Genomic DNA, 17,827 nt, shown 5'->3' on the forward strand with positions numbered 1-17,827 from the left:
ACCCACTGAGCCACCTGGGAAGCCCCTCTGTACACCTGTATGTATATACTCCCCCCTCGCCAGGTGGGTAGATTGTCCTGAGGGTTAGGGTCATGCTTATGGCTATTTCATACAACACTTTCAACCCAGCATCTAACACAGTACTGGTATATAGGAGACGCTCAATGATTATTTGTTGAATAGATGGATGACTGCCTCTTGGGTTACCAGTGTGTGTGACCAAGACAGCAGGCGATGACAAGACAAGTGAGCATGGTGACAGCCTTCTCAAGGAGCCACTTGTCCCCTCCACACACAGAAACACTGCTCAGGTCACCCTGGACTAGGTGGAGAGTTCTGTTTGACAGCTAATCCAGCTTGAGGAGTCCAGGACTCACACATTCTTACCATACTCTGTCTCATATAATTGAAAATGTGCACACTAACTAATCTAGTCTTTTCACATGAACAGGTTCTGGAAATAACTGAGAGACACAGAGTACTTTGAGATCTCGAGATGACAAGTCAGTTGGGAAACGTCCTCTACTGTAATTTGCCGCTAGTGTCAGATCCTTCATCTTGTCCCCATGAGCATGTCCCCATGCGGAGTGGTCCAGGCTTGCTTGGGAAGATGGGGGGAAGTGGCCTCCGGGTGTTGGGGGTGTCTGCCTTCTCTCTTGCTGCCTCTGTGCACTGCAGCTGGTGATACACATCCTCCTGGGCACCACCTCCAAGAATCAGGTCCTGGACCAGCTGGGAGGGGTGCCTAAAGTCCTCCTCTCCCCCAACAAAGGGAAGGACCTGTTGGGTGTTGCCAGGGATCACGATGTGAGACCTGTATTGGGAAACTGCTCTCTACCGATGCTGTTGTTTTAGAAGAAAATGGAATTCTTTCTACCTACAGTGAACACATGCCCAGAGACCCTCTGAGATGGTAACAGCCTAGGATTAGGAGCTCACAAGACAGAGAGTGAGGGTTGTAGAACCAGGATTAGAATTTACCTTAGACCCCAAAGACCTCTCATATAAACCCCTCACTGTGCAAGGGAGGAAACAGGCCCAGGAAAGTGCAATGATGTGGGCTGAACATGGACACCCCAGATCTGGAAGTCAAGCTCCCCAACTTCGACTTCAGGGCTCAAGCCTCTGAACATGACTGTTCTTTGCCAACTGTAAAGCACTGTGAGCAAGTGAGGGCCTTATTCATGATATTATGAACATGTGTCCCCTGGTCATTGGATGGGAAACGTACATGGAGAGAAAGCAGCCATCACCCCTCCCTTTTCTCCCCTAAATTCCCTCCGACACCCCTCCACCCCCGCCCCTTCTCTGGACTCTGACCCCCTTGCTGGTGTCCTGGCCTCGGGCCTGGGTGGGAACAACTTGTACATTTTAGAAAAGAGGGTGTGGAGGAAGAGGGACGTGTGTGAAGGCTGCCTGGTGAGGCTTCCAGGTCTTCAGAAGAAATTCACGAAATGTGGGGAAACCAGGAGAGCAGCATGACTCCCCTTCACTCTCCTCCCGTACGGCCTCCGAGGCCCCCAAGGCCCCCAACCTCCAGATGTCCTGGAAGACCAGCTCTGTGGAGCGGGATTCTGGATTCCCTGCTCCCAGCCTGGCAGCCAGCATCCTGCCCCCACTGTGGTCAGGGCCTGGCTGCCTCTGGGAACTGTATCTGGGTGGAAATGAGGTCCTCCCTACCCCAGGCCATCTCCAGGCTTCCTGAACCACCGAGAGCAGTGGGAGGAGGGATGAATAATTTAGTAAAAGGCCATCAAATATAATTTGTTCCTGGGAGTGAATTAGAGGCTGTAGTTAAAAAAAGAGAGAGGCTACCATCGGTGGACCGGGAGTGTTGCATTATTCAGCCCCAGCTATTTCATTCTCTTGGGAAAGCGGACAAGCCAGAACATGAAAATCAAACTCTTAGCTCCTCAGGAAAGGGAGCAACACCTTGGAGGCCCAACCACATCCAACTTAGACTCACTGGGCAAGGGACAGTGGCTCTTTGCCTGCAGGGTGCTTGGGGGCTTTGTTGTTGTTCAGTCAGTAAGCCTCATCCAACTCTTTGCGACCCCATGGACTGCAGCATGCCAGGCTTCCCTGTCCTTTACCACCTCCCAGAGTTTGCTCAAATTCATGTCCATTGCATTGGAGGTGCCATCCAACCATCTCATCCTCTGCCACCCTCTTCTCCTCCTGCCCTCAATCTTTCCCGGCATCAAGGTCTTTTCCAATGAGTCAGCTCTTCGCATCAGGTGGCCAAAGTATTGGAGCTGCAGCTTCAGCATCAGTCCTTCCAGTGAATATTTAGAGTTGATTTCCGTTAGGATTGACTGGTTTGATCTCCTTGCAGTCCAAGGGACACTCAAGAGTCTTTTCCTGCACGATCTGAAAGCATCAATGCTTTGGCGCTCTTTGGTGCTCAGTCTTCTTTATGGTCCAGCTCTCACACCCATACCTCCTTACACTTGGGGGTAGGAAGCATATATGCTTTGGAAGGAACCAGGCACCAGCTGTCTGGCCTCCCCTTACAGCTCCCCTGTGTCCATTTGTATCTGAAAGAGAGAGAGGGGAGTGGTGGATTCAGGTGGGGTCTCCTCTTTCTGTGGAGTCCTCCCTAACTTCCTCCGTCTCTTTCTCCAAAGCAGCTCTGTCATTATCCAAGGGGAAACCAAGCCCAGAAGCTAAAAGTGCACACCAGACATCTCTGTTTAAGTTTCTGCATCTGACAGGCTACCTCTCAAGGTCTTTGTGATCTTGCCTCCCCACTCTGTTCTGGGGACCTGTCCTCCTTGATAGACAGCCTTCTCTAATTTCTTTCTTTTTTTTTTTTTAATTTCTTTCTTTTTATTTTTTTATTTTATTCTCTTTCTTTGCTTCTTCCTTTAAACTTTTTTTCTTTGGTGGTGGTGTTGCATAGCTTGTGGGATCTTAGTTCCCCAACCAAGGATCAAACCCACGCCCTGGGCAATGAAAGTGCCAAATTCTAACCACTAGACTGACAAGGAAGTCCCAATTTGTTCCTTTTTAGTTTCCTGCAAGTTCCTGACCCTGGGAAGACAATCAAAAAGCATTTTACTTCTGTTCTGAGGCAAAGCAATAGAACTTCCTTTGCCTTAAGCTCCCATCACAAACCTGCTGTTTCACCACCCTTAATTATAAAAATCCTTTCATTTGTCATCAGAACGAAAAGAACTTTTAACACCAGTTAGCAAAATCAACTAGAGAAACAACTCCTTTAACTGTGTCAGAGCTTCCAGATCCATCTCTTCATGAACTTGCACTTCACTCCAGTAGAGGAAGAATCAGGGAAATGTTTTCTCCATCTTTTCCGAGCATCCCCTCTGCAGGATGATATGGTGGAGGAAGAAATAACTAACAACAAGAACACCAAGAACAAAAGAGTTGGCCAAGATTAAACTTTTGAAATGAATTTCATGATTTATGTTCATTTTTTTTCTTGTGGCCATAGAAAATAGAACATTAATGATTGTTGGGCTTCCCTGGTGGCTCAGTGGTGAAGAATCCACCTGCCAATGCAGGGGACATAGGTTTGGTCCCTGGTCCAAGAAAATTTCACATTCCATGGAACAACTGAGCCCAGATGCTCCAACTATTAAGCCTGTGCTCTGGAGCTCGGGAAACAGAACTACTGAGCCCATGAGCCACGACTACTGAAGTCTGCTTGCCCTAGATCCCCTGCTTTGCAACAAGAGACACCACCATGGTGAGAAGCCGGTGAACCATGGCTAGAGAAAAGCCTGCATAGCAATGAAGACCTAGCACAGTCAAAAAATAAAAATGATGTCTGTTGTATGTATTTCCAAGCAGGAAAACAAGTAGCTGAATTAGTCAGGAGAGGCTAGGTTAAGCTGTAGTAATAAACATCCCATACCTCAGTGGGTTCCATTGAAGGATTATTTATTTCTCAGACTATGCATACTTCACTGGCATTCTTGGGGCCCAGGTTGATGGAGCGGCCACCTTCTCAAGCACTCAGGATTGTTATGGCAGAGGAGAAGACTCAGGGTATTACAGTGCTGCAGGCCAGATAGGACACAGTCAGTTCAGTCGCTCAGTCGTGTCCGACTCTGCGACCCCATGGGCTGCAGCATGCCAGGCTTCCCTGTCCATCACCAACTCCCGGAGTTTACTCCTGGAGATCATTGAGTCAGTGATGCCATAGATGGGACACAAGTCACAGCGAATCGGTTGGGACTAGTCACGTGACCCCACTCTACCGAACGTGGACCAGGAAGGACACAATCCTACCACGTACCCAGAAGGTAGGAAGATGGAAATATTTGGTAAACAGCAGCAATGGCTACCATTGTCTGCACTTCTGATCAAAAATGTTTGACCAAAAAAAAAAAAAAAAAAAAAAGTTTGACCATCACAGGCAAAATACACGTACTCTCTAAGAGAGACAACCCAAAAGTCCTATCCAGTCCAGATATCAAGCTCAAAGTATAGGACCTCCAATGATGGGCAGTAGTCTTTGTGTTCAAAGGGACATGTTTGATATTAGCACATACATATGAAATCTAGAAAGATGATACTGCTGAACCTATTTTCAGGGCAGCAATGGAGATGCAGACATACAGAACAGATGTGTGAACACAGCGGGGGAAGGAGAAAGAGGGACAAATTGAGAGAGAAGCATAAACTATATACATTACCATATGTAAAATAGATAGCCAGTGGGAATTTGCTGCCTGATGCAGGGCGCTGGAAGTAGGTGCCCTGTGACAACCTAGAGGGGTGGTAGATGGGGTGGGAGGTGGGAAGGAGGTTCAATAGGGATGGGACATATGTTTACCTATGTCTGATTCATGTTGATGTATGGCAGAGAACACCACAATATTGTAAAGCAATTATCCTCCAATTAAAAATAAATGCATTTAGAAAAGGGACATGTTCTGGTCTCTAAATCAGTTATAGATGTGGCTCCTCCTAGTTAAAAACCTCAGGGAAACAAAAAGATAGATTATCTTTCCCTAGTCTACAGCACAACAGACAAAGGTTGATTTGGGGCTTCCCTGGTGGCTCAGATGGTAAAGAATCTGCCTGCAGTGCAGGAGACTTGGGTTCGATTCCCTGAGTCGGGAAGATCCCCTGGAGAAGGAAATGGCAACCTATTCCAGTATTTTATCAGGGAAATTCTATGGTCAGAGGAGCCTGGCGAGCTATAGTCAAGGGGGTTACAAGGAGCCGGACACAACTGAGTGACTAACACACACACACACACACACAACCTTAATAAATATTCCCATTCAGAAAGGGGAGAGATGGAATCAGTGCAGCCTTCCCTAGACTGTGGTCGTGACGGTTCTGAACACCTCTTTACAGAAAGAGGTCCTCGTGTGGCTGCTTGGGAGGGATTCCCAGGTCACTGTTCTTTGTCCCCCGACTTCTCCCCCCCTTTTCTCTGTCATCTTCCTTGGTCCTACCTGAGATGGGTGTTGCAAGTGATATGCTTCTTGGAGACAGAGCAGCTTTCTCTGCCTGCTTCTTGACCATAAAGATTTAGGACCCTAAAGATTGTTGCACATCAAGCAATTAAAAATAAATGCATATAATTAAAAAAAAGGTTGTTGCGAGTCTTGAACAGTCCTGCATGGGTTAGTCCAGATGTCACTTCCCTTGGTGGCGCGACTGGTGTAAATCATCTTAGATTTTCTCCTATCTGTCCAGGCAGCTCTCTGGAAATATAGCCATACCTCCTGGAGCCAATAACCATATCCACAGTTCTTCTTGAGATCAACCTAACAGTGGATAATTTGAGCCTATTAGTTTTCTTTTTTTTAACAATTAAAAAAAACTTAAGTCTTTATTGAATTTGTTACAATATTGCTTATGTGGTTTATGTCCTGGTTTCTTGGCCATGGGGCATATGGGATCTTTGCTCCCCGATCAGGGATCGAACCTACATCCTCTGCATTGGAAGGCAAAGTGTTAACCACTGGACCAGCAGGGAAGTCCCAAGACTATTCATTTTCAGTGGGAGCTTATACCCTCTAACTTCTCCCTTCTACCCCCAGAAGTCAATTTGTCTAATGCAAATACTTGTTTTTTGAAAGCTACAACTTTAATTAGGCTACTGTAAAACACCTTATTTTCTTCAGAGGTATTAGCAAGGGGCATAATTGTCCTATGCTTGACTTGCTCCATGAAGCAAGCCTGAATCCTAGTCAGCCCTTCTGGCACAGAAGTCTTTTAAATTTTATTTATTTCTGATTGACAAGCAGTTGCCTCTGCCAACCCTGAAAATCCCCATGTTTCTGGACTCTCTCTTGTCCATCTCCTCTCTGCTGCCAATAGTAGCTACCATGTGATACTAACCATCTGGTTTCCAACTTCTTCACAGATGTACGAGTTTTTAGGTACATTATCTGCCTTCTAAGTTATCACCAGAAACAATTTTTCAAATATTTTGCCACTCATAACATGAATGGCCCATAACAGCCCCCAATAAAATGTCTTTATTACCCATAACTTGGCCCCTGATTGTTGCTGTTGTTGTCATTCAGTTGTGTCCAGTTCTTTGTGATACCATGGATTATAGCCCACTGGGCTCCTCTGTCCATGGGATCCTCCACGCAAGAATACTGGAGTGGATAGTCATTCTGTTCTCCAGGGGATCTTCCTGACCCAGGGGTCAAACCTGGGTCTCCTGGATTGCAGACAATTTCTTTACTGTCTGAACCACATGCTGCTGCTGCTAAGTCACTTCAGTCATGTCCAACTCTGTGCGACCCCATAGACGGCAGCCCACCAGGCTCCCCTGTCCCTGGGATTCTCCAGGCAAGAACACTGGAGTGGGTTGCCATTTCCTTCTCCAGTGCATGAAAGTGAAAAGTGAAAGTGAAGTTGCTCAGTTGTGTCTGACCCTTCGAGACCCCATGGACTGCAACCTACCAGGCTCCTCTGTCCATGGGATTTTCCAGGCAACGTACCAGGTCATAAATTTTAGGTTTTGGTTATAGTAGCTTCTCAATTCTGGGTATTATAGTGAGTCAGTGTGGGTAGACTAAATTAGGCCATGGAAATAAGTCCATCCCCAGATATCAGAAAATTAGAACAAAAGATTTTTTCTTACTTATGCTTCATCCCTGTTGCTTTGTCTGGGGGCCCTGTCTCAGGTCACTTCACTCTGGGACTCATCTCATTCTGCCAGAGCAGTCACCATCATGGATGATGCTGACCATTGTGGCTATGATAAAGAAAGTTCTGGAGGCTTTAATGAAATATTTTGGTTCAGAAATGACACACATCACTTCTGCTTACAGCTCATTGGTTAGAACTACTGGCCTGGTCCAACCGTAAGTGAGTAGAGTGTACAGTTCCCCACCTTCCTGAAATGGAGAGAGTTGGAGACATTTGGAAAATATCACTGATGATGCCACAGTAGGGAAATGGGATGAAGAAGCAGGCTGCAAACTTGCAGAACTAACAAGTGCTCTTGGGATCCTCCCTGAATGATAAAATGCTCTTTATAGATTTATTTCTTGGCAGGGTTAGTCATCTCCTAGGGCTGTTGATTTGCACGACTCAGATGTCTAATGCATTCCTTTTCCAATATATAGCTTCACTCAACTGAAAACTGTTAGATTTTTCTCTGGTGGATTCTGGAGCATCATTATCTCCTTCACCAGTCTGTAGCTGATATCATCACCATCATCGTCAAAAACTCCAGCTAAGCAGCTAATTATAAATGATCCTTATCTATAAGACGTATTTGCGTTTGTCCTCCACTTGTCACTCTGGTCCCAGGGAAAGCCCAGAGGGAGGGAAATGGTCATGGGACACAGTGTAGAACTTATTATTCCTGCCCTCAACAATCTACGGTGAAAAGCTAGAGAGAGAGGTGATTCTTCTTAGGAAGGGTATGTGTATGCACACCTGTAGACAGATAGGAACTGAGGAAGCTGACCCCTTACAACTCTTTCCTTCCATGGAGGTCTATGGCTGAAAGGGCAGTGGAAAGGACCATTCACAGAGATTACTCAGAGAAGCAAGGCTAAGTCTCCCCAGAGGAAAACCATGAAGATCCCACTGCTGGGGTAATGACAAGCGCACATGCTCGTACACACATGCACACACACACACACATACCTATGACCTGTCTAGCTCACGGCTTTGGAACTTGTCTGCCCAGAATGATCTTCCCTGCTTGTAGCAAGTCTGGCTCATTCTCTTTGAATTCTCAGTTAAATTAGTACCTCTTCAGAAGGAACTTTCCCAACCACCTGATGCTTCAAAGCAGAATTCCCAGGTTCGTGCCTAACTCAGCATCCAGTTTATTTTCTTCAGAGCCTTTAGCACAACATGTAAATATCTTCTTTATTGTTTACTGTGAAAATTTTCTATCTAGAATGCTATATATTTATTGCAAGAAATAAAAGCAGATGGTCTGTCCAGGTTACTCCTAAAACCCCAGCACCTGGCACATGATGGGCATCCCATAACTTCTCAGTGCAAACTTATTAAATAAATGAATGATAGTGACCATCAGTGAAAACGTCTGGCTTTAGATAGAATTAGGAAAGCCTATGCTGTCATGAAACTGGGGCTCCGTAAATTCTGGAGAAATGTTCACTTGTCACTGGAGGTGGCATTGCAGTCTGAGGATGGGGTTATTCTTCTTGTCTTCCTTCATGTGGGAACTGGCACGTCTAAAGGTGTGATTTTACTCACCCCTTAATATCTGCTTGAGAGGAATGATCTAGAGAAAAGGGCTTTTCTGTGGCTAAGAAATGAGTCTCTTTCACACAAGAACTAAAAACAGAACTCTGATTCACGAACTTGCTAATGGGTTTTCCCTTGGGGGGAACCTTTCTGTGCCAGTGAGACCTCTCTTGGGGTAGAGCCTTATGCCCCACGTCAAGGCAACTATGGAGCTTCTCTCTGACTGTAGCTTGGCAGCCTTAACCCAGGCGACACTCAAAGGGCTGTTCCCATCACCGTCTTAGACAGAATTCAGGCTCCTCCCCACGTTTCTCCAAGGTTTGCTTGGAAGAGTGACTGACCTAGTGGACAACCTCGTACATAAAAACGGCAGTGATGAAAACAAGCATGCCAATGACTATTTCATGGTAAAAACTGCTCACCAAAAATAAAAGGAATCATGAGTAAGTCAGTTTACCACTCAGAAAAGAATTACAGATAATTGGACAGGGGTAAAGACAAACCAAGAAACTCCAGTACTTTCTGGGTTATACTTGTAGGTTTCCTTTTCTTTCTTGAAAGTAAAAAAAAAAATTGAATGGAGCAACCTACTAGTGCAAAGTTTAAATTGATTGATGACAATAGCTTGTGAAAAAGAAAGATACTGACTGGATGATACACTTGTGCTTTTGACATTCACTGAAACAGGCAAGTTGGGAGAAGGGAGCAGCAATGACCAGGAATGAAATGGAAATGACTACCTAGAAGGCATGGTGAGGCACCAGACTAGAGAATGAAAACGCGGTGGTGCGGCCATCTGTCTCCTACTATCTCAGCACTTGACCTCTGCCCTACACATCCAGCCTACTTGGTTCCCAACTCACCTTCCTCCCCAGAACCCTGCTGGGAATGGACCACTGTGGTTTTACAACACCGCGCTTTATGCAAAGAACTCTCACACGAGTCTTGTGGTTTGAGAGTAGCTCTATGTATCCTTCCCATCATGATCGTCCATGAACTTGTACCAGTGCTCTAAGAACACCTTCTTGTTCTGGTTGTCAGCCAACTTATGTTTGTCCATAGCCACCCCCAAAAGGGGAAACTGAGGCAATGAGAAGCCAGCATCAACCCTACTGGGTAGGTAGGCAGTGTGAAACGATCAGACCCTAACCTATCTGATCTAGTGATGGTCTCTGGCCGAAATGGGTGGAAAACCATTCTTACCTCCTCCCTCCTGGAGACTCCCTACAACCAAATCTGGTCCCTCCCCAAATACTGCCAGGTGGGTCTTCCTTGTAATATTGCCTAGGAGCAGAGGCCATCTTTCTCAGAAGATTGTGGGGGAGTGAATGAGATGCTGCATGTGCGGCACCCAGAAGGTGGTTGGCACATATTAGGTGGCGAGGAAGCACAGCCATTAGTTTAATCGACACGCCCTTCTCAGACACTCCAGATTCGTTCCCAGGGAGGCTGGGAGCTTATGAATTCCAAGGTGTATAATACTTCCTTAGATTATGTTACCTGTGAGATGCCACCATCTTCTGGTTCTTTTTTCCCTGGGACTGCTGCCCAAGCTCCCTTGGAAAACCTCTGCTGGGAAAGGCCACAGGCGACCTCCCACCCTTTTCTGGGCTCTCACTTTGCAATCCTAGAAGAAGGGCAGCCTCACCCGCCCTCCTAGGTTTGCAAAAAGACCCACTCTGGGGAGTGACACTCAAGTACAGTTTAAATCAGGAGCTCCCTGGACATCAAAACGTGCTTCCTTTATTTTGTAAGTGGAGATTGGAGAAACTGGCAAATGGATCTTTGTAAATTCAGAAGGAGAAAAGATGATTTGATTTTTTTTTTTTTTTTGTCATTCAGTTTCGGGGTGAGTGGAGGCACGGACTCTGTGCCTGGTGGCGGGGCGGGGTGTTTTCTTATTGATGAAATGCACTGCGCAGGTCAACTCCGCAAACCGAAAAGGGAGAAGCGGTTGCGGGGGCGGGGGGGTGTGGCAGGGGGGTAAGCGCCTGTTCTGAGGGCGGCGGATGCGGACGCGCTTAAGGGAGAGGCGTGCCAGGAGAGCGCGGGAAAGACTGCCGGAGAGGCTAGGGTGCTTCTGCGCGCCGCGCCCGGGCTCGCGCAGCCCCTGGCCGGGCGAGGGGTGTCATGCGGGAGTGGGGTGGGAGGGGGCAGCAGGCGGGGCCTGCCACGTCACTTGGAGAGAGTGTGTTGGGAAGGAAGGGCAGAGCGGAGAGCCGAGCCGCTGCAGCTGCGGCGGCTGCAGCGAAGGCTTGAGCGCTGGGGAGGTGGGTCCGCGCGCCCCGGCCCCCGGGGCGGCCCCAGGGCCCCTCTCGCAGGCCGGCGGCGCGGCTCGGAGGGAGGCGGTGGCGGCCGTGGCGGCGGGAACGGCGACCTTGGCCAGCGGAACGCGCGGTGGCCGTTGGGCGGAGGCCGAGCCCCGCCGGGCGTCTTGGCCGAGTCGGAGGGAGGCGCATCTGGGGCACGGGTCCCGACGGCGGCCGGGGGTCTGGAGCCGCGGGAGCTGGGAAGTGCTCACACCCAGGGCGGACCCCCGCGTCTCGGAGCCCAGTCTGGGGCGGGGCGAGAGGGGCCAAGCCACGCGTCTTTTTCGGGCGTCCAGCTGCACACGCGCCAGGCTGCGGTTCCAGGTACTCCAAGCTCCATCTGGCATCCGGCGCGGATAGCTGGAGGCGCGGGGCCGAACCCTCCGCGCCCCGGTCACCTCCTCAGACCTAGCCCGGCAGAGACCAGGGCTTCGGGACTCAGGGACCCGCCGCCGGCTCGGACCGCGAGCCCCACCCTGCAAAGAGGGCGCCGCTGAGAGCTGGGAGGCGCCGCGGCGCCCGGGTGGTGGTCGTGTCGTGGGCGCCGTCCTAGCGGCGGGGAGCGCAGCGCGGAGGGGACATGCGATCGGAGAAATCCCTGACGCTGGCGGCGCCGGGGGAGGTCCGCGGGCCGGAGGGCGAGCAACAGGATGCGGGAGACTTCCCGGAGGCCGGCGGCGGTGGCGGCGGCTGCTGTAGTAGCGAGCGGCTGGTCATCAACATCTCGGGGCTGCGCTTCGAGACGCAGCTGCGCACCCTGTCGCTGTTCCCGGACACGCTCCTGGGGGACCCCGGCCGCCGCGTCCGCTTCTTCGACCCGCTGAGGAACGAGTACTTCTTCGACCGCAACCGGCCCAGCTTCGACGCCATCCTCTACTACTACCAGTCGGGGGGCCGGCTGCGCCGGCCGGTCAACGTGCCGCTGGACATCTTCCTGGAGGAGATCCGCTTCTACCAGCTGGGGGACGAGGCCCTGGCTGCCTTCCGCGAGGACGAGGGCTGCCTGCCCGAGGGTGGCGTGGACGAGAAGCCGCTGCCCTCCCAGCCCTTCCAGCGCCAGGTGTGGCTGCTCTTCGAGTACCCGGAGAGCTCGGGGCCCGCCCGGGGCATCGCCATCGTCTCAGTCCTGGTCATCCTCATCTCCATCGTCATCTTCTGCTTGGAAACGCTGCCCCAGTTCCGTGCAGACGGTCGAGGTGGAAGCAACGGTGGCGGTGTCTCCCCAGTGTCCAGGGGCAGTCAGGAGGAAGAGGAGGATGAAGGTGACTCCTATACCTTCCATCCTGGCATCGCCCCCGGGGGAATGGTGGCAGGGGGCTCATCCTCATTAAGTACTCTCGGGGGCTCCTTCTTCACGGACCCCTTCTTTCTGGTGGAGACGCTGTGCATCGTCTGGTTCACCTTCGAGCTACTGGTACGTTTCTCTGCCTGCCCCAGCAAGGCAGCCTTCTTCCGGAACATCATGAACATCATCGACCTGGTGGCCATCTTCCCCTACTTCATCACCCTGGGCACCGAGTTGGTGCAGCAGCAGGAGCAGCAGCCGGCCAGTGGCGGGGGCGGCCAGAACGGGCAGCAGGCCATGTCCCTGGCCATCCTCAGAGTGATCCGCCTGGTCCGCGTGTTCCGCATCTTCAAGCTGTCCCGCCACTCCAAGGGGCTGCAGATCCTGGGCAAGACGCTGCAGGCCTCCATGCGGGAGCTGGGCCTGCTCATCTTCTTCCTCTTCATCGGGGTCATCCTCTTCTCCAGCGCCGTCTACTTCGCGGAGGCCGATGACGATGATTCGCTCTTTCCCAGTATCCCGGATGCCTTCTGGTGGGCGGTGGTCACCATGACCACCGTAGGATATGGGGACATGTACCCCATGACGGTGGGGGGCAAGATCGTGGGCTCACTGTGTGCCATCGCCGGGGTTCTCACCATCGCCCTGCCCGTGCCCGTCATCGTCTCCAACTTCAACTACTTCTACCACCGAGAGACGGAGCAGGAGGAGCAAGGCCAGTATACCCACGTCACTTGTGGGCAGCCTGCCCCGGACCTGAAGGCAGCCGACAGTGGACTTGGCAAGCCTGAATTCTCGGAGGCCACTCGGGAGCGGAGACCCAGCTACCTTCCCACTCCACATCGAGGGTATGCAGAGAAAAGGATGCTCACTGAGGTTTGACAGATGCAGGCAGCACCTGCATGGAAGGAAGACACCGAACTCACCCTTCCTTAGGGACCCTTCTCATCCTCCACTACTCGCATCCCAGCTCCAGGTGACCTCCTGACTCTCTTCCTCACACCCAGTGGTTGGCGCCAGGACCACACACCTGGACTGTCAGCCTTGTTACTTGACCCCTGCAGCATCCCAGGTTTCTCCATCTAAGTGATATTTTTGAAATTCTAATGGTGCCACCCATTCGTGCCCATCTTATGTCACGTGGACGAGATTTCCATCTGACCTTCCCTCGAGACTCTGATTTTTCACGTTTGGGACTTGTGATGTCTCTAGGAAGAGTGACATCAACAGGCTGGAAACCAGGCATACCAGGGTCTTGTTTCTCCTTAGCATCCTTGGCTTTGGGGCATGCACCCTCCCGTCGTAGCTTCTGGCCACGTGCTAACTAGCCGAAGCTGGTGGGCAGAAACAGTACTCATCCTGTTGTTTTCCTCCAGTGCCCTGTAAGGTCGGCTGGTCATTCTGCAGAGAAGCCTTAGGAGAGTCTTCAGTTGCACAGCCTGGACATATGTTATCTGTCTCTAACCTTGGATGCAATTAGAGAAACTACGATGCCACTTGGCCATTTGGAGGACGTGAGAGGTCAGTCCTGGACCTAAAGGGCCAATGGATTCTTCTAGCGTGACCTGGCATGGTAGATGTTAGTCTCTGGTCTCCACTTAGCTCTCTCGACTCTGATTCCCCTCTCTCTGGTTTCCAGGAAGGCTCCTCCTTCTCAGAGCCAAATACTCTGTCTGTTCAGGTGCCTTCCTGTGCGGAGGAACTGACAAAGGGGAACCATGGAGCTGCGAGAAATGGCCGAACGGAACCAAGCACCTGGCCTGACTGCTTCTTAGGGAAGCGGTGTCCCTTAGACAGTGCCATCTCGGAGCGGTGGAGGAGTCTTGTTGCTGACAGCAAATTCCTCTCCCTCACTTCCCCCAGTCCTCTCTAGCCCTCCATCCTTCTTCCTGGGAATCTGACTTAGGTTTGCAGCTGAAGGCTTGCTAACGCAGACTCCAGCTTAAATCTGCCGCCAGGTAAAAGCACACATTGGATGCTAGTGTGGGTTTCTGTTTGCATTTTGCAAGCAACGAGATAGGCGGTTTAGAGTAAGGAAGAAGCATTGTTCTTTTGCCGACAGCCTCACTGGTAGAGGGTGGTTTTTTTTTTTTTTTTTTTGCTGAGTCAGGTAAACATCCTCCTGCTCTAGCCCTGGAGCCACAGCCGCTGGCTGTCACCAGGGAGATGCCCGGAGGTGCCCCTACCTGGTCTGAGCCATCTTCTTCCATCGTGAACTGAGCTGCTCTTCCTGTGCCACCTGCCCACGTCCCCTCTTCCTCCTCTTTGCACTGCCATTCATTTGCTGCCTTGATAAACTGTGATGACCTGTTCTGAGCTCTCCTGGGTGCAGTTCAGAAACTGAAAGGACTGTTAACATGTTTTTAGTTTTATAATCTAGGCTTTAAGACTCCTTGATGAGTTTTTTTTTTTTAAAGCTTTTCTTTAAGAGCCAACTTACGAGGTACAGCCTCTTGAGGGTTTTCTTGAGAGACACTGTGTCTGGATGTTGCCGCACTTTACAGGGTAACTTGGGGGCCGCAGTTCCTCTTTGTGCCTCAGTGTCCCCACCCGTTTGATGGGAACATTGACGTCTGTCCCCCCACCCCACACTTCGTGGGGAAAGGCCCAGGAACTCAGCTGGGATCCTGTGGGTGATGCTATGCAAATGCGTGAACTTCCGTAATGATTTCTAGTTCATTACCCTGCTTACCCCTCTCCCATAGGCAAAGCCTCCTCCCAGGGTTCCCGCTTTAGGTCCAAAGCCCACATCCAGGCCATTCTGGGTCCTTAGCTTTTTAAATCCCTCCCTCGACTCTTGAACTGGGCCTCATTCTTTACTTCTTCCCCTTTAGCAGGGAAGATGCTCTTTGGAGCGATTCAGTGGCGTCCTTTTAGGGCCAGGCACCACCATCTTGATTGGGAGCTTGACTTCTCCAAATCTGAAATGCAATATAAAGTGCTCATGATTCAGATACCTGCTCTGAGGCTATGAAGTGCCAGTTTTCTACATCTGTTCTGGAATATTACTCCTGACAGTCCAGGGGGAGAAGGCGGGGGAAGAGAAGGCCCACCCAGAGGCAAAAGGGATGCTCACGTCGAGAGTGAATGTTGAAACACGGATGTATCCTTCTCAGAATGTGTGTGTGTGTGTTTTCATCATCCTCACCATTTCAAGTCAGAGCATGCCCGAGTGGAAAGGGTTTATGAAGAGCTGGGCTCTCTGGGGATTCTGGTTGCCTTAGCAACCTTCCAGACTGTTCTATCTTCTGATTTGGGCAGCCAGGGAGAATGAGAGACGACATATTCCCAGCTTCTGAAATGCGGATGCCTCTCACATAATGTTGTTTAGGGGTTGGCAGGGCTGGGACAGGGATGTGTGGCCTTTGGAAAACGAGGGGGAAGCAGGTTCCCAAAGCTTCCTATCTGGGCCTTTCTTCCTGGTTTCCCCACCCCATCACTGGAGCCATCTCATCTCACTCCCGAGTCTTCAGAAACTTGAATGCTAGGCAACTGCCAGTTAGACCATATTCTCTCTTTCGAAATGGCCTTGGAGGGGACTAGCTTCTCAAGAGGCAGCTGCTACTAGTTTTAGTCCATAATAGCACCACGGAGCATTCACGTCGGCCCCTCCCAGCTCTAAGACAGAGAGATGATGCTACTTCTTCCCAAGGAAATGTCTAGCTCCTGGGAGGGACCTCATACATGGTTCTTCTTAAAGACATCCAAGACAAACTGGGAGGCTGTGACCTGACCTACTTCCTCTGATGGATTTCGCCAAGTGACCCCCTTTGACCCTGAGCCTCCTGATGTGAAGTTCGTTCCCTGAGCACCGAGGGAATCTGTGCCCCGTGTCGCCATGACAGCTGGGGTGGCGATCTCACAGCTGTCAGCAGAGGAGTTAGGTTGTTGTTACACCTGACTTGGGTCGGCAGGAGCTCCCAGAGGTCTTCCTGGATCTGTCAGGCTCGACTGAGATGTGGGGGGATTCCTCCTGCCTGAGAAGCCCCAGGAGAGAAGGGGACAGCTGGCCGTCTTTGCACCCGAGGTAGGTTCTGCTGCTGGGGAATTTCGTTCTGGCTCAGTCTTTCAGGTCAAATGAGAACAGGAGTGGGGAGGGGCAGAGAGGGGGCGGGAGAGCATGCATTTGGGGAGAATGAAGCCTTTGACTGTCTGCTCAGGAGCTTCCTCGCTCGCTCTCTTTCTGTGTGTTTCTGTCTCCATCTATATTACTCTCCTCTGTTTCTGCTTGCACACTATCCCCCTTCACTCCCCCTTTTCCCTCTGCATTGCCTCCTTCTTTCTTCCCTGCAGTCTCACTTGCTCTGCCTTTCTTTCTTCTCACCTTCCTGGTTTTCCCTCATCTGCCATTTGAACCTCTTCTTCCTTCTTTGTGCATCTTTCTCTCTCTTTCTCGGGGGCTGGGAGCACCTTGGGGCATTTCAGTTGGGCTCACTCTTTGGATTTGAAGATGGCTGTGACCTAGGGTGTTTGCTCAGAAGGTTGTTCTCCAGCTGGAGGACTCTCCTTTTTCCTGCCAGTACAGCATCCTGTCCTAGTGTGCTCACCTCTGGGGGCGGAGTCCTGAGTTTCTGGAGCAAGATGAGATTGCTGTGGGTTTAGAAAACATCTCTGATGTTATTTCCTGAATCTGCAAGGAGAAAATAGAGAAGGCGGGGTGGAGAGAAGAAAGAGAACCTCATATATTTCAGATAAATATTTTGCTTGTGTAGCACTGGACTCTGCTCACTACGGGTCCCCAACCTTGAGAAGCTTGCAGAAGAGTTCCAGGCAATGCACTATAGATACAGTGAAATAGACACAGAAAAGAGGATGTAGAAGGAAGCCATAGAGTGGAATTAACCTAGAAAAAGCCTTAATTCAAGAGGCTGGCCTTCTGAATGCCCTGAATTCACTTGAAGGTTCTCAGAGCTGTCTCTCTCATATCCTGAAAGCAGAACAAAAGCAGAGTTCATAAATCCCAGTAGTGTGAAGTGCAGGGGACGACTCTCTTTAGAAAGATGGCTTAAGATTCACCAACCGTTCTATAGGGAGGCTTTTTCTTTGTGCATCTCTTTGCTGGAGGTCATGTAGACTGAGTCCCACATGTATCAGGATATTAGGTTTTTGGAGGGTTGTTGTTCAGTTGCTCAGTTGTGTGTGACCCTTTGCAGCCCCATGGACTGCAGCACGCCAGGCCTCCCTGTCCTTCACTGTCTCCCGGAATTTGCTCAGACTCATGCCCATTGAGTCAGTGATGCCATCCAGCCATCTCATCCTCTGCTGCCCCCTTCTCCTTCTGCCTTCAGTCTTTCCCAGCATCAGGGTCTTTTCCAATGAGGGTAGTGGACATTTTCTAAAAGAGGATTGCAGTGACAGTTGTACTTGATAAGTTAACTCACAAAAGTCACTGAATTGTTTTTTTTTTTTTTTTTAAAGTGACATGAGGCTAATAACCTCAGAGTTTCATGTCTTGTCTGGGAGATGGTTTGGTTTTATAAATCTAGAAGTTAAGCCTCTCTAAAGATGGACCAGATTGCATATTCAAGAAGGAATGACAGTTTTTTTCTCTGCCACATGGGGA

General features: G+C 50.2%; 1 protein-coding gene across 7 annotated transcripts in view; it reads left to right on the forward strand.

The window, feature by feature from the left end:
* Window positions 1-11,543: 11,543 nt before the first annotated feature.
* The window catches only part of KCNA6 (potassium voltage-gated channel subfamily A member 6), a 36,058-nt gene continuing 29,774 nt past the window's right edge, over window positions 11,544-17,827 (forward strand). For 3 of the 7 annotated variants that reach the window (XM_043882053.1, XM_043882051.1, XM_043882052.1), the window contains exon 1: window positions 11,544-16,291. In XM_043882053.1, the coding sequence (XP_043737988.1) occupies window positions 11,560-13,146 (1,587 nt within the window). In that variant the 5' untranslated portion in view covers window positions 11,544-11,559 and the 3' untranslated portion in view covers window positions 13,147-16,291. The remainder of the gene's footprint in view (window positions 16,292-17,827) is intronic. The other 4 variants (XM_043882055.1, XM_043882054.1, XM_043882056.1 and 1 more) reach the window with 2 other exon arrangements.

This window comes from Cervus elaphus, chromosome 22 (genome assembly GCF_910594005.1).
Source record: "Cervus elaphus chromosome 22, mCerEla1.1, whole genome shotgun sequence".
In the NCBI taxonomy this organism is placed as follows: Eukaryota; Metazoa; Chordata; class Mammalia; order Artiodactyla; family Cervidae; genus Cervus; species Cervus elaphus.